Here is a 24,737-nt window from a genome sequence, read left to right as displayed (position 1 = left end):
GAACAAATACTGAAATATGAGCCCCAGGCTCATGGGCTACTGGGCAAGAAAGAGTGTAACGCTGTGTGTCTCTTGATTGCCAATTAAAACCTGCTGATTTGGGTTACTTTCTTGAATCAGAATGATTTTTAACAAATTGCAACAATTCTTCTTTTCAGTCCTAATTCAAAATATCCACGTCTTCAACTCAAAAGCAATTGCGTAATTACAGAATCATTTTTCAGTTAGTGAAAGGTTCACACAGTCAAACAAGGCTGGTTGAAGCTTACTGTGCTAGCCTGAGACACCTATCAATAAGCAAACATGACCCAAATAGGGCTGCAACTAACGATTATTTTCATTTTTGATTAATCTGGAGATTATTTTCTCGATCAATCGTTCTATAAAATGTCAGTAAATAGTGAAAAATGCCCACCACAAGTAATCAAATTGCTTTTTTTTTCTCAACCAACAGTCCAAAACCCATATATATTCAGTTTACTATCATATATGACAAAGAAAAGCATATAATCCTCACATTTAAGAAGCTGGAACCAGAGAGTATTTGGCATTTTTGTTTGAAAACTCATTGAAACAATGAATTGATTATCAAAATAGTTTCTAATTATTATTATTATTATTTATTTCTCTAGCTCTAGACCCATACCATACTTTTAATCTGACTAATATTTGAGACAGTACTGTAGGCAGCAACCATTAGAGGAACTGCAGCATATGATATTTCAAGTTTTGTATTTGTTGAGCCGTGGTGGCTGCTGCTTGGTTCCACAGGCAGTGAGTATCTGGCCAGGTGAACCGGAATCATGGAGTAAATGCTTCAGAATTCACACAAACAGCTCAGAACGTGTTTGAATCAGTGGCCACCTTCCATTCAGTCTGCCTGAAAGAGCTCAGAGCTGCCTGTGATGAAGGGTTGATACACTACTGAGCCACTTGTGGTTAATGCCATGTTGAGCATGCACAGCATGTCTCCATCCACAAGGAGGGATACAGAAGGGACAAGATGTGGTATGTTATTTTGATGGGGAGCTGATTGCGTCAGAGGTTGCGGAAGGTTTTGGAGGTGAAAGGTTAAAGATGCAGCCTTTCTTTGTCACCACACAATGGGCCACAGCGGAGCAGGCTCCGGCTGTATTGGCTGCTGCTGGAAGCCTTCCCAGCCTCGGGCTATAATGGTCAATAAACTGTCATGAGGATTAGCAACAGAGACCACACACTGGAGAGCTCCATTCTTCTCTACTGCTGGTCCATTATCAGTGAACACTGCAGCCTTGGAGTATGGACTGAAACCAGGCTTAATCCTGATCCCAGAAATGCCACTGTTAAGAGCTGACCAGGAAGCAGCAAAGAGAAAATTGGAAAATGATGTGTGGGAGGACTGATTGACCAATATCCTCACAGTGTGTCCTTAGAGACATTGCCCTTCTGTTGAAAGATAATTTTACTAACTAAAACTAAACATTTTCCGAAACATACTGTAGTTTTTTACATTTTAAAATGTGTTTTTCAACCTCCCAGGCAGCGAGCATTTCCAATCATCTTAGTGCAGTATGAACATTGTCTTGGGAGACTTGAGACTTACTTGAGTTGGGTAATCCATCGCAATGTACATCATGTCTGCAAAGCATTACCAGACAACACTAACATATTTTTGACAACAATTGAAGCAGACATGAGGTTCACTGTGACGAATTACTTATGTCAAGCAAGTTTTAAGTCTTTACAAATTGTTTTCATACTATATGGAAATAAATGGAAACGGATGACTGCCTGGAAGAAAGGAGAAAACCTTTTAGCAGTTAAAGAGTCGGTTCACCAAAATTACAGAAAGAAAAATGTTCTCACTTGCCTCTAGTGGTATCTATGAAATAATCAGGACACACTGTCAACAGTTTTCATTGGAAATCTTTCTTTGGTAAAGAAGTAGTTACACTGAAAACTGTTCACAATGATGTCTGTGGATTATCCCAGTAACACTTTGACAATTGGGACATTGTTGCTGGAGAGAGACGTTGCTGTTAAGTTTTATAAATGCAATTTTTATTAGCCATGCTAGCGTCATGGCTTTAGGGATATCAATGTTGGTCGGTTGGTCAGCCCACCACTTTGGTCTAGACTGAAACCGCTCAACTACTAATGGATGGACTGCCGTGGACTTTTTACAGACATTCATGTTTCCCAGAGGACAAATTCTAATGACTTTGGTGATCCCCTGATTTTTCCTCTAGCACCATCATCGGGTCTAAGTTTCAATTTCATGCCTGCAAGCTTAATTTTACAAACCATGAAACAAAGAAACACACTCACAGACTTTTGTACACAAAACTCTGCAAGGAAAATGGAGGATTCGCTGGAGAGAGAGATGTTTAACATCTGACCTGATCAATTACTTAAACACTTAAATGTGTAATGTATAAATCAGTAACCCTAGAACACATCAAATTAAAAGTGGACAGAAGGTGGAAGCTTGTAAACATCAAACTGAATGCCCAAATCTGCAAAATAGAGTTAAGTGGCAGAAACCTAAATGTTCAAACTTAAAAAATGAAACCTTCAAGCACAGACTTAACTATACAAACTTTCAGCACAAAGTATGTAGGGATAAACTCAAATGTTCAAGTTTACAAAACTAAGATTACAGGTACAAAACTTTATTTTAACTTTAATTATGTAATATTCTATATTATACCTGCTAAACATCAGCATGTTAGCATTGTCACTGTGAGCATGTTAGCATGCTGACGTTACCATTAGTACATAAGTACTGTCGCACAGAGTAGATCTGTAGATCCTTAGTCTTGCTGATTGCTGTGAGCAGCACAAATGAAAGTCCATTCACTTCCATTGTTGGGAGGAGGCAGGATCCTCTGAGGTTAAATAAAAGCCAAACTACCGGTATGGCTATATATGACTTGAGGTAAGTGAGAAAATACTATTTTTTTTGTAATTTAGGCAAGCTGACCTTTGTTCACTTTCTGTAAATCTCACTTAAAAGCTGCGATATATCTCAGCGTTTTGGTATCCTCGAGGTGGGGGGTTCTCACAGACATTCACCTTTGTCTGAATGTGTGTTTGTGTGTCATAAGTCAAAATAAGTGTGTGTCTGTTCAGCGAAGGCGACTGAGGCACGTGTGTGTTGGAACAGAGCTTGTGTATGCTCTAGGGAGAACATATGCTGGTGTTGACTGTGGGGTAAGGGGTGGAGGTAGGAGGGGGGCAGCTGGCGTGTGTCGGGTCAGGGGTCTACAGCTGTTGATAGCAGGGTGGTACACTGACACAGATAGGGGGATCTGAGGCACCAACAGCCCACACTCTGCTCTTGTCTGGATGTGAGTGATGGAGCTCGCCGGGTGCCTTGTAAGTGAGATGTGGATGCCGTGTCTCCAGACGGCGGCCGCACAGATGGCCAGGCTGCTGATGGAGGTGAGATGGGGGGAAAAGTGGGTATAAAATAAAGCTCAGACGGCAAGAGGGTAACCAATATGAAGCAAACAGATTGTTCTGGGGTTATGGTTAGACCTGTATGGTAGTCAGATGATACAGTATGTCAGGCTCTGTATTAAAAATCAGATTTGGTCCTGTCACTGTGGTCCAACTTTCTTGTTTATGGTGGACTTTGACTGATTCAGTATTTACTGTACAGTTAATAAATATTACACAAATTGTCTATGGAAAGCCCTTAACCTTAAATCATTCTAATGACAGAGTTTGATAGCCCCTACTTTTACCATATTTTTTTGGGAAGTTTGCTTGTTGCTTTCCTCCAACGTATCTTATCTGCAACCACTATAGTTAAGATTTGTAAAGTTCAGGCAAAAAAAAAAAAAAAACATTTGTTAAAGTTACTGAATGATTGTCATGTTTAAAAGGAATCACCGTTGACGGTTCTTAGGAGACTAGATGCGAACAGCGTTCTTCTCGGCCATTAGCAGACACTTTGTGAGCCCAATACATCCACACTGACCTCCGTTTTTCATGCTAGGACAACAAAATGCTACTTCCTCCGCTGCTTCTCAGCGACAACAGTCATTATTCGCACGGCCACAAAGGTTCGCTTGTCAGGAAGACTTAAGTGTTGGGCAAATCAAAGTCTTAAAGAATGAGATCATCATTGAGACTTGGTTAGCCTAGCTAACAAAAAACTGGAAGCTGGAGGAGACAGCTAGTCTAGCTCTGTCAATAATAATAATAAAAAAACAGCAAAATACACATTCCAACAACTGTAAAGCTTATTTAAACATTGTACCTTGGTTACTGTATGTAAAAATCTAAAAATTAGAAGTGTGCAAGTATGCATTTGGAGCTATTTCTGGGGGAATAACGTTAACCTAACACCTAGCATCTTCACCTGCAGGGGAGACAGTCTGGGGACATTTTTTGTCACTTTTGTTGCGGTACTTTTTGTTACATTTGGTAAAATCAAAATGGTTCCTTATTCAGTAGGAAGTTCAGTCCAGGGCTGGATTAACCCGCTAATGGGCTGTGGTGCAAAAATGAGCTGTGGGCCCCTTCTGACCCCCTGCCGCCCGTTTTTTGTGTCAAAAATAAAATTTTCCTCGATAAAATAGGCCCTGAAGATTAGGTAAAAATGCATGAGCTATCTTATCATTTCAGTTATATTGTACCTGCGTGGTGCTTATTACCAAACAATTTATTAAGTGATTAATCAAATTACCATAAACTAATCTCTATACAATGAACCTGGGAGCTCCAGGACCCCTGGGGGTCTTTGGCCCTGGGGTAGTTTCACTTTGCCTGGTTGGTAATCCAGCCATGAAACACACCTCATTCCTCCATGGATGCGGTTTGGAATTTTTGTATTTTACATCCTTGTAATTCTTTTTATGTTTTATTTTAATTTTACATATCATATTGTCAGTTTTTCTTTTCAGTTCTTAGAATGTTTTCTTTTTTATTCGTTTTCCTACTCCTTCCTGTAATCAGAGGCATTATCTGTTGACAAACATAATGAGGGTTAGAGGACAAAGGTAGCCCACAGCCTCTTCTTTGGTATTAGTGAAATGTCAGAGAGCGAAAAATTGGCTTCAAAAATGAAATAGTTGATCACGGCCAAACAGCTGAAGGAACACCTCAACCTCTGTAGATTTGTGCTGAAGGTCATGAAACCCAACAAACAAACCGACAAACTGAAGGAAGGAAGGAGCCCATTGTTTTTGCTGACACCTTCATTGGGAATCAGTGGCAAAGAGAAGTCATAGGTTAGAAACCACTCCATATATATTTTTATAAACTGTATACAAAGCATCCTGTAGGATCATTAGCCTACATCAGGCATCAGGAGTTCACTGCTGATACCAAGTAGTGAACTTTGAAAATTGACTGTTTGAATTGTTGTGAAAGTATCTAATCTGTGTGTGTTGCTGCTCACTCACCTGCTCATCCTGTCAGGCTGGCAGGATGATCATTTGTCTCCTGCAGATGAGATGTGTTGCTCTCAGTTGGAGCTCTGCCCATGTGCATATCAAGGAGGGAAATAAATGACATTTATTCTTTTAGCTGTATTGAGATTAAACCTGTCTACTATTTTGAATATTAAATAATACACACAACAGTAAATAGAACAGTAATTTGCCTTTCCATTAAGTGCCCTCTGGCTAGTGCTGTACTTCGGTACATTTTAGGTTACACAGTACAGAATTTGAGCAGTTGTGGAACCTTTTAGCAGTGTTTGTCTTATTTATGTAAATGTCATTCTGTAATTTGAATTTGGACATGTTAGTTGACCATTTCACCAGTTTTTTTTTTTGTTTTTTTCTACTTTGGTCAAAAGTAGGCTAAATTAATGCTTCAATTAAGTCAGTACTCACCAGTACAGGGCTCCGGCACATAAGATTTCTGTCCAACTGAGTACCGTTACTTATTTATCTGTACCGCCCCTTTATGTGAGGTATAACATGTTGTCAAGTTTAGTTGGAAAAGCTGCTGAATAGGAGTTTAGATTTCTATTCTGGACTCCAGTAAACACAACAGTAAATACATAGAACAACATGATGACTTTTCCTCGTGTGTGGTAATTGTGTTGTTACTTTTAGTTCCTAGTTTAGTTCCTCTTAAACCTCTAAAATATATATTGTTTCTACAGTGTTGAAGAAATTTGCTGAAATGCTGTCCAATAAATCTTACTTTTATCATTATATTAACCTTCATTTCAATATCATTGTGAGTATGTGCTTCTCTCTCTGTGAAAAACATCTAACAGCTAACCTACCTGTGTACCTTTTTCCCAGGCTTTTACAGTGACCATCCACTGGAGCCTGAACAGAACGACAGTATGGGTGAGTACACAAACATGCATTTATTCTCAGGTGTGAACTAAGGATGCAGCATAGTCTGTATATTTTCTAGCACAGAAAATTTGAATTGACTTAACTTCTTCATTATTTTCCCCCCTTCATTCTTCAGTCACTGAATTGTAGCTCTGACTGACTTTTCACTACATTACAGTTGTATATGTCAGAAAAACTGAACTCACACAAAAACACATTTTCTCTCTTCATACTGCAGTCTGGGTCTGGTCTACTTTCTGGTATTAAAAAAACTCATTAGAAAGTAGCTCCATCTAGTGGTAAACTAGAGGGCTGTAATGTTATTGAACGGGTTATAATTCCCTGTCAAATCCACAAGAGGGGAGTATAAACTCAATAATAATGGAGCAGCTTCTTCCATAAGTATGGGTCCTCTGGCACTTAAGCAGAAATGAACAGATTTATAATACAGGATTATTATTGTTTCTTGCTTTAGGAAGAATATACATCTTTCTGTTTTCTATTTTGTTCCATTACGTAACATCAGTCTGTGTAGATGTGTGTTGGTTGGGTGGTCAGAGAACATAACCTTTAAGTGAAAGGCTGCAACAACTGCCATTGTCAGAAGTGGCATAAAATGCAAACCTAAAATGTGAGATGTAAAAATGGCATAAATGTGTGACTCTTGGCCCAGAGGAAACTGGGAGCAAAGGGCCAGGGGTGAGGCAATGGTCCAATGTTAAGGTCCAGGTTCAGGCGAAGTTCACTCGGGACTCTCCTGGCTGCCATCACAGCTCCAGGTGGCACCTAGGGGGGGTCAGAGGTCGGACACAGTTCAGAAACTGCTGACCTTGCCGTGACTCTGCGCTGACCTGATTGTGTGCAGCTCTCCTTTCGGCCTGGGCTTTCTCAGCAGTCCCTCTCTAAACCTGCGAGAGGAGAAAGGAGGGAGGGGGGGCGGTCGCTAAGAAGTGGAAGGAAGCCGGAGAGGAACTATTAAACCTGTGCACACAGTGAATGGCCGGCATTGTTGCGTGCTGCAGGAGGGGGTGTGGATTTATGAGGCTGAGCCTGATTGGGTTGTAAACTTGACTAGGTGGGCCCGCGACCACGGCTACTCTCTCTCTCTCTGTTGGCTCTATTCTCCTCCCAGGATGCCTCGGTGCATGCACTGGGCAAGGGTGATGCTGGGGTCAAGCGGGGCTGAGGCAGGGCTCCTCAGGCTTGTAAATGCTCCAACAGGGGTGGGAATTCAGAGACCCCCATTCAATGACCAAAAAACCCAGGTCAGGGGCCAAATAGCAGAGTTAGCAACAGCTGTTTTCAACACTAGCCCTGTAGATGAAGTCCTAACGTCAACTCCGCTATCTCAGAGAAAGTTTCATTTTTTTTCTCGACCCTTCATCTCAATATTTCTCCACAAACTTGGAGCATCCATCACCATCTTCATGGACCTTTAAAACCCTACGGTTCATAGGATTTATAAACTTATGAGAGTGCAGTGTTCTGGGTACAGATGTAGCTCTTTGGGGTGGTGGTAAAATGCAGGAGTCCATAAAAGCTGTAGCTGCACACTTATTCACTCACACATCTAGGCATGTGTTTTTGCTTTTTCCTTAAAAATTTAATTAAAGAAAGTCTCTTGAAGCAAATAAGTCATATCCTTCTTATTAAAATCTGTTTGCTGACCTGTTTTGCCTCTGGGCTGACCTGGCTCTGTTGTCCAGCGACACATCTGTCCAATGGTTGCAGAGTGGGTCATCAGTGGGATTATCAGGATTCTTTGGTGACTACCTCTGTTCCATGGTTAATCATTACCAGCTGGTGACGGGACTTTTTCTCCTCAACTTTGCCCCGAGTGGTGTCATTTCTTGGTAAAAGTACACCGTAGGCATGAAAATAAAGGTTAAATAAAAAATGTTATATATACACCCTAGAATTTTTGCTTTGTCCAGCTGGATAATCAGTGTGGATGATGTATGCAGTTAAAAGAAGCATATGATACGCCAGGAAAGGACTTGGTTTTGATTAAATTATGTTTCGGAAGAATATCTAGTTTCATTGGTCATTCATCTGTCGTGAAACCCACCTCATAAATTAGCACAAGCAGCCGGGCCTCCTGCAGCACTGCACGTTCCAGGCCATAAGGGGGCAGTAGATCCATGCGAGACCTCCATATGATGTATGATCCCACGTGCCACCTGGACCCAATGAACTCAACACCCATATGGAACTACTTGGCTGGAACCCAGCACATGCCTTTCCTTTGTCCTCACATAACTGGGCTAACTTCATATGCCTGTGTCCAAAAGTCATTCAAGATCACCAGGTTTTCATTTTCTTACGTGCTACACAGCAGAGCAGTCAAAGACTTGATGCCGCTTCAGATCCCTGTCTTTGTTCCTTTTGAGGTGGTTTTTTTTTCCCTTTTTAAAGTGGATTTCACTGTTAGCCTAAGGGCTCTGTTTGACTGAAGTGAATGTATAGATAAGCGGATGAAGAATGAAAGGCCACTAGTAGCCTTTTCTTTCACTTGATTTTCCATTTCTTCTCCCATGGGTGCCGCAGCCTTATGCACTCTGAACATGGCGTGAGTGCTGCAGTGTTTGGGAGCTGCCTCTGCTGCTGCTGACCTCCGTGCTTTCTTATCATTTTAACCTTTAATAATTCATGATTAGCCTAGATTTGATTCACCATTCCTTTTTTCTCGCTTGATGCAACTCGCGTTGGCGTTAGACTTGGGGTCAGCCTAAGGAGTGTTTCCAGGTCAGGGAGAAGTGGGTCACGCTGTTCCCAGTGTCAGCGCCTATAACTTCACTGTGTGTGATGACAAAGCCCAACTCCACAGGGATAAACAAGCAGACTTTTGTGTGGCCCTAATATATGTAGCAAACAGTATCCATTCTGATTTACTCAAACCTGCAGCAAACCTGCACTGACATTTAAGTAAGTCATTCCACTTATTTATATGTGGATTAATCCCTCATTTAAAGTCAGTAATGTATCGCAATTCCCCAGAGGTTTAAAAAACTGCAGACTTTTAAGAGATGCATTTAATAGAATTCTAGGTTGTACACAATAAGCGAATTTATTGTTTAAGACTCTCTGTGTATGTGAGTAGAAATAGTGTTAGTTTGTTCTTTATTAAGACAGTTGAAAGACAAGTACGCCCTGGGCTGCTTCTCATTGTCCCCTCCGACACTTTCCCACTGTAAATACAGGAAAAAAAACATGCGTTTTTGGTCTGCTCTGGCTGGAAAACCTCAATGTGTTTGAAATTTCCCAGCATGTTAACATGACCTTACAGGGCAATTACTGTGAGATTATTTCCATGTGTCTATATCTCCTCCAATTACATACTGAAATGGGGTTACGAGGCTGATTGACTTAACAAGAATTGTGGGCACAGTTTGTTTCACTTTTTAAAGTATATATATTTGAGTGGGTTGATTTGACCTGAGGTAGAATTTAGCGTGTTTCTCCTCTGTGTTACATTTTAGTTACAGTACATTTGGGTGACTGTCCTGTAATTACAAAAGTCCCAGGTACAACCCCCACAGCAGCCTGTCTGTCTTTAAAAGCGTCCTTGACAGGATTCCTTCTGGCCTTGGAATTCCTGTAATATCATGGCGGTTGCTGTAGACAAGTTTGGGAATTTTATGTCAGCGAATATCAGAATATACAAAGTACAGTAGCTTCGTGGAACATAGCTGACAGGATTTTCCAGCTTGTTTCACGCATTCGTTGCAGTGTTTGATTTTCAAGTGAAGTGGAAAGCAGACAACATTAACAAACAAGAACAAAATACAATTTTGAGTTCATGGAAGCGGTCGCACTTAGTAATGGAAAATCAAAGAAAAGTCACGGAATTTAACATCTGGGTTATTGTGGGAAGCCTGCTTAAGGCAACATACCCCTTACCTGTGCTCTTCGGATAAAACTGTCAGCTAAAATGCCTACACTGAGGCTACAGTCAGCTGAACAAAGCAAGAGCCTAATTCCTCAGCATATGCAAGGCCAGTATTAAATAAAACACTCTTGAACCACTCTAAAACATGATGAATAATGTGGTGACAACCCAAACAAACAAGATGTTCAAATTAGGATATTATGCTAATTGTAATTTTTATTACTTTTCTTGAATTGATATAAAGATATTAAGACAACAACAGTCAATGAGAAATGCATTCTGGGAGGCTTTTTAGGTCCATATTGTTTTTTCTGTTTTATCCCATTTACTACACAGTAACTTACATTTCATTTAGGCCCAAACCTTAATACTTTTTGAAGTGTCAAGTAAGACTGGGAAAAAGTCTGTTCAGATTTGTCTTCTTGTTTACCTTTTTTCAGATAGTTCCTGATTTAAATAAAAAAAAGTTACCAATTGTATGCTAGTTTATTTAGGCAAAGTTCATGTACAGCTGCTTGTATTTCTCAAAATGTATCGAAAAAGGTATCATTTTGATATCAGTACCAAAACTAAGGTGTCGTATTAGAACATCATGTCTGAATTCTGGTCAAAGATATGTTTTTGCTGTTTGGACTGTTATAATGTAAGGTGCATATGATTTACCCACATTACAAAATAGACATTTTATCACTTGCCACTTTTGGTATCTAGTCATGCAGATAGTTCTGGTGTTATTTATTCAGATTTTGAGATTTCCACCCTAATACAATGACGGTGAATGGAATCTTGTTTGTGGTGCTCACAGCATTAAAAAATGACTATACTCTGGATAATCTACAGACCTTACTGTGAATAGTTTCCATTTGAACTACTTTCTACTGAAGAAATAGTCACTATAAAAACTGTTGACAGAATGTTCTTTGGATTATCAGGGAGACAGTATTTCTGGAATGAGATGTTAATGTTGAATTTTTCAAATATCAAAATTTTGCCTTCACTTCCATTATATTGAAACTCTCAGAGCTGAATATCTCAAAACATGGACAAATAAAACTAAAACTAGCTACTTGTCTAGACACCACCAGTTATGAGTGAGAAAATGTTTTATTTAATTTGGCTGAACTAATCCTTTTAAATTAAGTTTAAAGCAACACTGTAAACTTGTAAATGTTGGTAGGACAGCTAATGGTAATTGAAATGGTATTTGAAAAATCTGAACTTCAATGCTAAGATATCCAGCACGGTGACATCAGTACACTGCACACAGAATGCTTGTATTTACCAGCCTTGGCCATGCAAAATTTTGGTTTACCTTAATTTTCCACGTTATTGTACCACCTGTTGTATCAAGTCTTTGGGTACACATCATCAAATCCTATGGCCAAGTGGTTACTGAGGTGTTTGAACCGCAGTCTGCATTCATTGATCAGTGAGTTATTCTCATGTAAACCCACCGACAGCAATGAATGTTTATTGCAGCCTTAAGAGTGACTGCCTCCTGTGTCACACCTGATCTGGTGTCTGATGAAATGTGTCCCGGCCTTTTCAGCAAACTGAAGGTCACAGGTTTGATGCGTAGTCCACCCACAGACTGTGGTTCTGCATTTTGCTCTGGATGAGAGCAGAACTGAAATAACTGACGATGTATGGCTTCCAGAAGATCATGTGCAAATGTGCTGCGGCATCCCTCAGGGTACAGTCAACGGTCGATGGTTTTGGTCAGAGCTCAAACTCACCGACAGCGTTGAATGTTCACCGTGGGCACCAGGAAGGACTGTGTGTCTCACCGTTGGTTTGTTTGATTAATGACAACTATTTGACTTGTCAGAGAATATCAACATAAGCAACATATGAGTAACAAAAATCAAGCTACGAAGTTTATTTTCAGCCTCTCTTTATCGTTGCTGTTTGACTCAGACAAGTGGAAAATCACAGAAACGCTCGCCTGTCTCTCGCTTGTTGGTTCCCATCCAACCCATATATTAAAATGTCTGCAATTCAAATCTGATATATATATATATATATATATATAATTTTTATTTTGTAAGCCTGCTATGATGTCAGACCTGTCAGTGTTTTATATGTCCACTTCAGCTGTCAACAGATGGTTCAAACAATGGAAAATGTGAACTTTGTAATGCTAATCGTCACTAAGAAAGACAAGCTAGATATAACTGCGTGCTGTGAATATCACTATCCTGTGTGTGTGCGTGTGTGTGTGTGTGTGTGTGCTTCTGTGTTTCTCTTGGCCTGTGCGGAGCAACTCCATGCCAAGACGTGTTACCACCCATGTTGATGTGGAGGTTCAAATGAGGTTGATGAGAAGCCAACAGGAGCGAGGAGAGGCGGTGATGCAAAGGTTTGGGTTTCCCTAAATAGCCCTGCAGACATGGTGAACTCCATCATCATTGTCAGCATCCTCACCTTCTCCAGAACTACCAACAAAACTCTCATCTGCCTCTACCGAGCCTGTGCTTCTTTCACCTTCAGCCTGCAGCAAGAACAACAAAAAAAAAAAGGGAGAAAAAATCAGAAAATCAGATATGGCATGAATAAAAGGACAGAAGACGACGTCAGTCAGGCTCGTGGAAGGAGGCGAATTGGCACTAGTGTGATCAGAGAACGCTGCTGTGCCCCACAGCTTAAACTAGTGCACTGCAGTGTTGAGCTAGTTAGAGATTACTGTTCCCTTCACCCTGCGCTGAACCTCAGCTACTGCTCTGGGAGTGCGCCTTCCTGTGTTTGCCTCTTTGAGGTTGGAAAATCATGCAGTCATGTTTTATTAATGCTCTCTCTGTCTGTCTTTCTCTGCTTTTCTGTCTTTTTCTCCCCTGTTTTGCCTGCTTCCTTCAACACAGAAGAAGAGATTTGGAACACTGTATTTTGTTTGTTCTGCATCCTCTTTTCATGTCGAATTTTGGCACTTTATGTAGGTTGGGGTTTTGATTTGAAGAGGTTCTGAAACCTGTTAGGGAGGTAGTGAATATATGATGCAACTCATTGTAGAGAGATTTGTTGCAGTTCTGCAGGATTCGTGTTCTGTTCAATCAGATGGAAAAAGAGAGAATTGGATCTGCAGATTTTCTGTGTTTTCCACAGGCTTTCAGAAAGAAGCCACACTCTCCTGCTTTCTGCATAATGAATGATCACTTTGGGAAGAGAGAGGCACAATTCACTTTCTCCTACTTTGACACAGTTCACTGACCATGGAGGAGACGTCATTATTGCCACAATATAATACTAAAACATTTCTCAATTCCATGTGTTCCATGAATTATTTTGATTCCCATCTGGTGCTTACACCCAAACATAAGCCAAGATGAATTTGCCTTGAAAATTCTTTTCACCTTGAATCAAAATAACCAACATGGTGTTGGACAAAGGCTTTTTCATAAATAGATAAATAATTGATAAAAGTTATTTTCTGTAAAATAGCTTTTGTGTTACGTTGGTATTCCTACTTCAATATATAAGCCATGGCCAGATATTGTTCTTTTTCCCCAATTGTTCTTATTTCTAAGAAGCTCTCACTAGCTAGATGCCCCTTTGGTTCCTTTTTATTTTCAAAGAATAAATTCTCCCACATTTTCCTAATTCCTCTCTGTGTTTCCACTCGCAGACAAGGTGGAAATAATAGTTTTTTCAGTCCCTCTGGCTCAGGCTTCAATGGCTTCCCTCCTTGGCACTTGTACTGTTTGGCCATATGCCCAAGACACACAGAGCCTTTTTTCATTCTCAAATACCCCCCCCCAATATTTTTTTTTTTCATCTGACTTGACTTCCGCTCTCTCTGCACTTGGGAGAACTCATGGGAAATGTATGTTAACTGACCGCGCACATACTGACTTGTTCATCCGTTTGAGGTGTGGCCGTACTTCCGCATTGGGGTTTTTGATAATACCGCTGCTGGCGTGGTCCCCAGAAACTTTGCATAACTGACAAACTTGCTTGTATAGTATAGCTTGTGTAAAAATAGCTGGGTGAGCATGAGAGCCTGACAGAGCTAGAGTGAAGAGTGCAACAGTGTGACTGAACCAGTGTGAACCCTCCGTCGTCAGCACATTCTAGGGGTTGGACAATGAGAAGCACACAGTGTACTCTCGGTCGTGTTGCCTGCATAGCTGGCTGGTCTGCAGCCAGGACTCCTGCCTGAAACAAGGCCAACGCAACACAGATGCAAAAAAATCAGCAAAATGAGCTCAAATTCTTGAAGTCAGTGTATCTACATGTCAGATATGTTAGGACTGCATGGATTGGACACAGCATTTAACCTGTTTCTTGTGTGAAAAGGTGAATTTGAGGTCAGGGATAAGACTAGACGTGACCAAAAAGTAGATCCTCACATGCAAAATTATCAATGTAACCAGGGTGCTGTGGGTTTTCTTTGGATAGCACTAAGCCTTCTGAAAGGTTCAAGGACCTAAATGCTGACTAAAATATGAAAACATGGTCCATGTGAGAATCTATTATCAGAGTAGAACTCCAGGGGAATTTAGTTTGTGCACCAGCAACAAGAACTCAGTGTTGTACATACTGTTTCTCTCTGTTAGAGTTGAAGTTAGTCATCTACGTTTGGCTAAGCTCCTGGTATAATCAGAAAAATCTTAGCCGGGAACTGAAACTGTTGAGTCAGGAACCGATCTGGGAGTCCCTAGATTGAAAGATGAATGTATCCACCCATCCAAAACCCCCCAACCTCCACACCCTGACATTCCACCGGACTGTTACAGTATAAAACCACCTTCTGGTTTTCTGTCATGTCCCAACCATTTTCATGGGAATAATGTATTTCTTTCACTTTTCATTTCACATTGTGGTCATTTCACAGAATCTTACAAGCTTTGTCAAGATAGGTACTGTGAGGCATCCATTCCCGACATTCAAAACTTGCTTAATATCTGTCCAATTCCTCTGACAGTACAAATGTTTTGCTCACATAACTGTACCCACAGTTAACTTGACACGTCCAGCATAGCTCAGATGCCTGTTCAAAAATACTCAGGCTGGGAGGCTGCCAGCATATGGTCTCACACACTTTCCCATCCCATCATGCCTCTTGACAATTATTATTATACAATCCACTGGCACTGCGAGACATCTCCTAATGGAAGTGCATGAGGAGATTACATCACTAAAATCACTGGCGCCGTGTGTGATCCTCTTCGTGGGCAAACTCAATCAAATTCAACAAATATGCCTTAATTGCTGTGTCAGTCACAAAATAGGCTTTAAGTCAGATTGGAAATTTTAATATCTGCTCGAATTAAGAAGTTTATAATGAGATTTAACAGTGCAGCGGGTTCATGCACTACCATATTTAGCTGTCACACTGCTACGTTTGTTGTCACACATTTGTAAAGTGGAATGGTCTGTGATATGAACAGTGCTGATATAAAATGTGGAAGTCAATAAATAAACTAGGGTTAGATAAATATAAGAGACCAATAATGGCCTAGCAGTAGCAGTAATATTCATTACACATGATGCATAAAATATGACATAATTTGATTGCTTACATATTTAGAATTGACAAACTGCTCCAGCTGTATATTGGAAGGCCATAAGCTGGTTTGATTCTAGTGAAGCATTTTGATACTGTTCTGTGCAATTGTTTTATAAATGAATAGGTTGTATTATATTGTCATTAATATTTGTCTTATCACTAGTGATAATGATCATTTTAGTTTCACTGGTGAGTCCCATGAATCAAATTCTAGAGAGGGAGAATGCAGATTGATCATCTGTAACATGATGTTTTTATCATTATGTTTCTGGCATGCTTTTGCTGTTATTTCACAGGAATCATGGAAAAAGGAGATGACATGTGACAAAAGTTGCTGGACTCTATATGGGTTTGTAGTTGTTACTTTATGGGTCTCAAGTTGCTGGAATCCCCCGAATCATCAAAATATTGGCACAAAATAGCAGCATCCAAAGCGCTGCAATTCTGGCATTAAAAAAACGAAATAAAATTAACACTGCCTGTGGAAAAAGCAACAGAATATTTACTTTATGATAATAATTATAATAATTAATTAGAAAATATATATATATATATATATATATATATATATATATATATATATATATATATATATATATATATATATATATATATATATACTTTTCTGTCAAGCATAGTTTGACAAACCGTAGTGTATTTCTTTGGATCTTGGGGTGTGTAAAACAATTTGCGACCATTAAAAAGCCGTACTGGCTGAACCTGGGTACAGGCGGCAGTGTCCTGGCCGGCCCTGCTCCAGTGTAGGGTCTCCTTCAGGCGGAGCGCCAAACCTTTCCAGAAACACCCTGCCTCCACGTGCCATGGATCATCCTGCCAAGGCTCCAGGGGTTTCATTTGCAACCTTAACTGTAGCCGAGCCAGCTCCTATCTCTGCTGCCAGCTCCTTTCTCAGCATTAACCCGTTACTCTCTCTTGACGGTGACATACTGTTTTCTCTAAGATACTGCCCCCACTGCTTATGACTTACCTTCCCCCCCATCTTCTCCTCAGTTCCTCCTTGCAGCAGCTAGTATCCTCACCGTTTTCAGCGCTGATTGACGTGCCTGTCTGTTTGCCCTGTTTTTCTCTCTGTCTCTGTCTTTTCTTTCTCTGCTGTGCACCTTTTTGAACCCAGCGTTGATGCACTTGATCACGTCACGTCAGTCTGGCTCTAGTTGACTTATCCACTCCTGCAGCATGGCTGAGAGAACTTGCACTGTATGTCACACTCCTCTGTCTTCTCTAAAGCTTTGTCGGCTCATTTCAGACATGAGGCTGATGAATATGTATCCCAGGCTCTTTTCGCTGCAGTTTTGAGGATCTCTAACAAAGCGGGATGAGAGAACCCTTTGTGGTTGTCTTCTGGATTTAACCGTGACATTTCTCTGGAGCCTGCTGCCACTTTTTATCTTCAACAGACTTTATCCCCAGGTCAGACTCGCGGCCCCTTTTGAACACTGGCATTGTCAAAGCTCACACTCAAAATCCTCACTCCAACTATCATATTTCGTTATTCGGGAACTCAGACTGTTTGAATCTCAGGGCCTTAATTGAGTCATTAAAGCACAGCAGACATATCTTGCCAAACACAAACAAATGTATCCTTAAGGAAACCCAAACAAAAGGTTATACAACGCTCACTTATGGCACATAATCCACGCTTAATCTGTCGAGTCGACGCAGTGCAGTGGTGGGATCGTCGGCAAGCACGGGGATCAGCGATTCCCCCGTCTGCCTGGCGCTGGAACTTGCTGCACTCTGGACCACAGTAATGAACAACAGGGAGCAGGGTACCGGGCCATCACCATGATCCTCATCATCTTAAAACACCCTCCGTCTCCTGCACCCACCCCACCCACAAAGCAGGGATGCCTCACACTGAGAGATTTAGAAATAGCACGGAGCAGGGAAGCAGAGGAGTGAAAATCACAGGCGGCAATTCTGATTTCACATTTCTGTTATCAGTGGGAACCAGCAGAGTGAGCCAGCATGGGAATGACCTGGATACTGATCGACCTTTATTCTGCCCAGTTGCTGCCTGTGCCACCTTACGGCCAGACAGCAGCCAATCCTTCAGCAGCTACCAATGCAGCAACATACACACAAAAGACGCAAAGTACAGAATTTGTACCTTGAATTGCTTCATTTTGCCATTTGTCTGGCGTGATTAACCATAGCACCTTCCTATACTAGATTTTCCTCCATTTTAGCTCCAGTTAAAATCGGAGCCAAGAATACTGGCATCTTGCTACACCTACTAGACTAAACAAGGCCCTTATCCTCTCTCTGTTTTGTCTATGGTGCCCTTTTATTCCCATAAAGACACGTTATCCATTTTTTTTGCGTGACAAACATTACAAAGCAACGCGCCCAGTCCCAGTAGGGGAGCGTGTCACTGCATCGCACCAGCAGGAACACTGTGTCCTTAATGCGCTGTACCGTGCTTTGTGCTCTGTTGACCTGATCAGCTCCGCCTAAGCCAAAGTTAAGCTCATCTTTTTGTTCTGTATTTATGAAAGACAGGCGACCGTTCACTCCACTGTGGATAAAACACACTGAGCTCATGTATGATATTTTTAACTCAACGGCAGACTAACACTGCGGTATAAGTCGGGGATGTTTGAGACGAACATTGCGGCGGTTTGAATTGGCTGATCCTCTGCATAGCAGTTTGACGACTGTGCAGCAGAGTTGTTGAGGCCAGTGCTTCGAAGAGTTGCTCAGAGACTTAACCCTCCTCCCCGGCACCTTCCTCCTCTCTAGCAGAGGAAAATCTCTGCTGAATTCATGTCTCCTTTCAGATTTCTAAGAGGCGTTAAACCTTTCTGGATTAAAGAAGGTAATCTGACAGGCGGAAGATTGTATTAGCTGGAGTGTCGGCAGAGCTTTTAATTTCTCCTCTCTTTTCATTTTCCCCTCTCAGCCTGCCTCTCCTGCTGACCTGCTAGATGGTATTATTGTGTTTTTCTTTTGAATTACAGCAAAAACATCCACAACTTCCCTACTATTCACTGTCTTCTCTCCCTCTCACACGCTCTCTATCCCACTCTTTCCATATCTCTCTTCATCCGCTCTCTCCTACCTCTCTCTCCAGCTCTTCCAGCAGTGACAGCATACTTGTGTGAACCCATGATTTATCATTGGCTAATCCGTGATGATTATGGAGCTTTCCACAAGGCCCTTATCTGTTGCTGAGCCCGCTTTTCACTCCATAGCTGCCAATTATCTTTCAGGCAGCCTGCAAACAGACCTGTCTCTGTCAGCCAGCTGCAGAACCGCCACAGAGGCCTCTTACGCTTTATATACCTAAGTATGCATGCACAGGCACACCAATGACAGGCTGCCTGGGTACATGTATTTTTGGTCCGAGTACTTCTTGAAATGTCAGACTAAGAGATCAAATTCAATAATGCATTTTGAAAAAAAGCTTAAACTCCCATTCAGCATCACCTGCAGAGGGACAGGGCTATGGGGAGTAATAGTTAAAGAAGGTTTGAAACTGCAGCTGAAAAGCAACCTGTCTATCATGGACACTTAAACTAAATGACAAACTGGAGCCATGGTATTACTTCACTCTCAGAGAAAAGACAAGGATAAACAACCAGGTGATATGAAAACCCTGTCCGAGTCAGTGTGGTGACAAATGCTAATGACACATTTTTAAGCTGTTGATCTGAATATTCGTCCTGGACAGCTCTTAATGCGGAGAGTTGATATTAATTTAGTTACATGCTGATTTTGGCTAAAAATAAAGCACAGAGGATGCTCTGTCACAAGATTTTACTTATTAGACTTGACCTCCTGAAGCTTAGATATTAGTATATTAGCATCAAGGTCAACATTCTGCTAGCGTGCCAAATCTACCACCCACACAGACTGAGAGCCGCGATGACGATGCCTCACTGTGACTCATTCAACACTTCCTGTAGCCAGACAGCAGGACAGCCAAGGTTGGAGTATGACAGTGTGAGGTTACGGGGAGCGAGGCCTTGCCCGCGGGGAGGGTTTGCAGATCACGGTGCGCTCAGCTGATGTGGCGTCCAATTGTCAGTGTAATGGGAAGTGACGTGCACATCAGAGCAATGTGGGTCAGAGCGCCAGACGACCAGCCCGCGGCCTGTATCCGCTCCGCCTGTCTAATCTGCTGTAGCCCGACCAGACGAGACTCTCTAATCGACCCTGATATTCACTGAACACACATTACCATCTCCCCTCACAGTCAGGAACGCAAACACACTCACGGCACAAAGTCTCTATCTGACACGTTTAAGAGATTCAAATGTAGTGGGTGTTGGTGGAAAGAATGCAATTCTCTTGTAAGACGTTGGATCATTATTTAATTGTGAAGGAGGTAGGGAACAACAGCAAAAAATAGACTAGCGCAGTACCCCATCCTCTTGCTGTTTGAGTCGAACATGGCTAAAGGCCCCGGCAAATATCATGTTGGTCAAATTGACAGGCCAATTTCTTTTTTTGTAACCAAGACAAATCACAATTAATTGAAGCGTAAGCAATCCCGATTTTATACTTCCGTTTATCTCCCCATCTCTGCTCCTCTTCCTTTGATGTAATGACCAGTATATTTACAATATTCTCCACGCCTTCATGGGTTTTGAAATATTGATGCATAAGGCTAAATATAAATGTCCGGGTCTGTGGTTTCCCTGCAGTGTGATATAGATTGAGCTGTGATTTTTTTTCAGCGGGTGAAAATGGGTCGGATGGACGCAGAGCTTAATAGGATTCCCATGTCATGGTCAGGGGCTGGCGTCTGAAGGGAGGAAGAGGAAGGGAAAGGGGGAGGAGGTGTGGGGGGCAGAAAGCAGCGCTGAGGGGGAAAATCATAGTGCAAACTTTTGCAAGTGTTTGCTTAGCACCTGTGTACGGACTTAACTCAGTCGTAGCCGGAGGTAAGTGACACATTGGGGGCCTTGAAGTGTTTTGACATTTTCTGCTCAGACAGGTTTTTTACGGCTGGGGGAAGAGGCCCGTAGGAGTTCAGCCTGTGCGAATCTGCCTCTGCCTCATCAAAGGCAGTAATTTCCTGTTCATTTCAGGCCCCCATCCCCCAACTCAGAGCTCTTGTCTGCTAATCCCACCCCTGCAAACTGCCCCCAACCCCCACCCCGGCCCCCCCTGCTGGTGTCCTGCCCGCCTGTGCTTCAGCTTGCTACACTCCAGAGCTGGGGAATGGGAGGCTATATGCTTTGTGTCAGCAGGCTCGCGGCTGAGCACTAACAAATCCTCATTGTCCCATGCGGGAGTGGTGACAACAGAGGAGGAGGGGGCCATCGCTGTCTGGTTTCTATTCAAATCCAGGTACACACACAGGCCTGGGAGGCAGCAAGGGGTGCAGAGGGGCTTATAGAGCTCCAAGCCTGAGACCAAAGTCCGTCCAGACCTGGACCGAGGTGCGGGGTCACAGGAGCCGCTTACACAACTGCTGCCTTCTCTGAACTGACAGGCGTTATTAGTTAACAAGGGATACTAGACTTCACAAAACCATAAAGATTTACAAAATAATATGTAGCCATTTGAAAAAAGAAAAGCCTCAAGTTCACCTCCACAGAGTTTTATCATTTAGCCAACAAAGGACTTTGGCTACCTGTAATCCTTAATAAACAATCTGCAAAGTTTGTGCTGTCACAATTTTTTTTTCTCATTTGGAGACACTGCACTCTTGTATTGGAGGCTGTACGTAGGAAGTGCATAGTTTCGAAGCATGTGTTTCGGTGACGGCTTCACTGAAAGGCTCTGTTGATTGGGGTTATGGAGTGTATGACAGCCTAGCCATGACTGCTAGTGATGAGGGCTGAGATGTGTATCTGGGTAACAAGACTCTACATGTAGAGGCATTTCAGAGAATGAGTTGTACTCTGCTTTCAGTCTGAGAGCCTCAGATTTGCTACATGTACACACACACGGCCAGGACTGTTGTTTTTGTTTTGTTAATCTGAATTTGTGACATAAAGTCATCACTTTTTTTCAGTTTCTAAAGCAGCTGCGTGTAGCTTCAAAGAGCTGCTTTTTCTCCTCATCACCAGCACTCAGATATGAATCCAGACTTATTTATCTGTGTGTGTTGTTTGCTCATCCTGGTGTTAAGCCTTTGTGCTGTCTGTGAATGTGTTTTTCTGAAGGGGGACTACAGTAGCAGTCGCTGTGTACATCTGTGATCTGGGGTGATGTTTTTCTTGGTTGTTGCTACTCCTTGACGCACTCAGCTTTTTGCGGTGGATTAAGAGCTTTGGACAAAAGCAGACTGGGACAAAAAAAATATAGGGACAGCCAGTATTTCCTCTCACTAAATACATTCCAAACCCAACGACCCCCACGCAAGCCGGCGGGGAAAACCAACCAAAAAGGGAATAGAAAAAAACAACCTCTGTGAAAATTTGTCTCTCCTATTCTTCCTCTTTTGTTGCTGTCTATATTTAACCACCTCCTACATTAACACTTCCTTTGCTGCATTTTCTTCCCTTCACCTTAGTAGTTTTCGTTAAGTCATTGACACCAGTTTTTTTGAATTTTTGATTCGGAACCATTGCCGCTTTACAAAAGGGACTGGACAAAATTTCTACACAAACTGATGCTGAAAGATTTTCACAATGATGCAAACGAAAATATTTTTAGCTCATTCAACTTCTGCCTCAACTGTGTGATTTCCGACCTGCAAAGCATGCTGGGGTTTCTCATAGTGGGAGAGGGCGAGATGCAAGGTGAGCACTTTGAGAAGCAGTCATGAAGTTAAGCATGGTCACCCCTAACCCCAGTCACAACTCTAACCTTCACCCTAACGCTAAAGGCGGGGTATCCCCTCCCCTCGTGGAGCGAAGCAGCAGCTGGCTGACCTGTCCCTCTGCTGCAGCCTCTAATGGCTGACCTGCCCTGTCTGGACGGCCCTGCTCGCTTTTGTCTACTGTCTGGCTCAGTTCCTCCCAGTCAAACATTGCTACTGGCTACCACAGTCCACATTCCCACAGAGCAAGCTTTAGAAACACACACAGACACACACACACACAGACACACACACTTGGCACACTTTGTCCAGTGCGCACAATCTCTCTGTCTCCCTCTCTCTTGCACATACATCCTTTTCAAAACTCTCCCACACACAGAGCCTCTGTCTGGTTTCACACACACACACAGACACACACACACACACACACAGTTTAAGACAAACTGTACCAAACACAAATACTGTCATACACACCATGAAGAAATAAAAATTTGCCTGCTATAAGTGAAAATAAAACCCCTTTTTTTTATACATTAATGTGTAGAAATAGAGTAGTTTTTCAATGACATTTTGAATGGAATTTTGAATTGAGTCAAGAGAAGTTGGAAATGAAAAGACGATCAGTTCAAATACTCACCTAAAGCGTGGCCAAAAGTTCGGCAGCATGAATCTGTGGTGACTGGATGGTAGAAAAACAAAAATCAAACGCGCGAGAGAGAAAAGCTTCCATATTCGGGGAGAAACCTCATGTAGACAGGCAACAAAAGTTGCTGCTAAAATGGGTTGAACGGGTTCCTCTCTGTCTGTCTGCCTGTCTCTCTCTGTGTCTCTCCCAGACTCTCACACACACACACACACACACACACACACACACACACACACACACACACACTTGCGAAAACACACTCCTGACACACACAGTCTTTTAGTCTGATCTCCCTGCTTCTAGTGGGAACTGAGCCAGTAGTTTGCAAATACGAGTACCTTACAAATCTCTCTCTCTCTCTTTCTCTCTCTCGCCCTCCCTCCCTCTCTCTCCTTCCGTGCTTCTACATAGGTAAACAAGCACACACATTCCCACATGCATGCAACCCCCCTTCTCTCTCTCACACACTCACACACACGCACACACACACAAGAGCCTGGCTACAACGCAAGTTATTGAACTGCTCCACATTTTCTTGCATGCACTATATATGAGGCAGTTGATGGACAGCAGCACATAGTCATGTGTGGAGCGAGGGCTGCTGTGATTGGCTGAAGCTCTGGGAGCTGAGGGGGGGCAGGGGGTGCTGTGATTGGTCTGAGCTCAGACCATTGAAAGTGGAAGGCTTCTCTATTGAATGGCTGCCGCTCTGGGTGGAGTTTGGATGACACTGCTCAGGGGGGAAAAAAACCCACATCCTGAGAGTTTTGTGCCTTTTTATAGGAGTTTTAACTGCTGTGGTTGGACAGTATGGAGGTATTGTGGAGGATATATACTTATCACGTTCGAGCAGCTGAAACCAATAAATTTATGGTATTTTGAAAGAAATAATTAATTAAACGTTTAAGCCTTTATCATTTATCATTTATATAATCATAAATAGTTTTTTGACTTGGCCTTTTTTTTTTTACTTACTTACTTACTTTCTGACATTTTACATTCCAAACAATGAACTGATTAATCAGAAAAAATAATTTGTAAATTGATTGCTAATGAAAATAATTGTTAGTTGGCTAATTTAGGATGCTTACATTGGTTAAACTAATATTGAGGTGAATGAACAAATATAAAATCTTTTCTGCTTTCCATGCTTCCATTTAAGAAATGTTTCGACAGCATGATATATTTGATTGAATCACCAGGTATCGTTAGGCTAAGTGTTGTTGCACGATTCTTTTCCCAAAAAGGGCGTGCAGCCTTGGCGCTTGCCGCATGATGATGCGATGCCAGTCTGATGTATATTGTGTTCAACATGCACAAATACACTGTACTGTACACAGTGTAAGGTTTTCCAATATGTAAATCTGGCAACCCAACCCACCACTGTCTTAGTGTTAGCATGACACTAGTGCCAGTGATCTCTTAATCTATCAAAAACATGGTGTACTGCTACAGTGTTATGGAAGTAATTTTTGCGTTGAAGTGTCCTCAGAACTTTAGTGAGACAAACGTGTATGTTTTCCTTCCCCCCTGCGTGATGACGGCATAGCGAGGCCTGGAGCGCCGCCAAGTGCTTTCATTCACACTCGATTAGATCACTCTGACCTGGATAACATGCAACGCTCCATGCTTGGCAACACACAGCCACACAAGCCTTTTGTTTGGCCTTAACA

At 42.0% G+C, this 24,737-nt stretch overlaps 1 protein-coding gene and 1 long non-coding RNA gene across 3 annotated transcripts in view; one reads left to right on the top strand and one right to left on the bottom strand.

Annotated features, from left to right (window-relative positions):
• The window catches only part of nr6a1a (nuclear receptor subfamily 6, group A, member 1a), a 93,568-nt gene that overhangs the window by 14,275 nt on the left and 54,556 nt on the right, over positions 1 to 24,737 (top strand). For both annotated transcript variants that reach the window (XM_044196264.1, XM_044196265.1), the window contains exon 2: positions 6,249 to 6,296. In XM_044196264.1, the coding sequence (XP_044052199.1) occupies positions 6,249 to 6,296 (48 nt within the window). The remainder of the gene's footprint in view (positions 1 to 6,248; positions 6,297 to 24,737) is intronic.
• Positions 10,361 to 23,617, bottom strand: LOC122876225. The gene is made up of 2 exons (XR_006378038.1): positions 23,056 to 23,617; positions 10,361 to 12,667 (listed from the first exon to the last, which is right to left on the bottom strand). It is a non-coding gene; the product is annotated as an uncharacterized LOC122876225 (long non-coding RNA).

This window comes from Siniperca chuatsi, linkage group LG5 (genome assembly GCF_020085105.1).
Source record: "Siniperca chuatsi isolate FFG_IHB_CAS linkage group LG5, ASM2008510v1, whole genome shotgun sequence".
Lineage (NCBI taxonomy): Eukaryota > Metazoa > Chordata > Actinopteri > Centrarchiformes > Sinipercidae > Siniperca > Siniperca chuatsi.
This window is presented reverse-complemented; position numbering and strand designations above follow the sequence as displayed.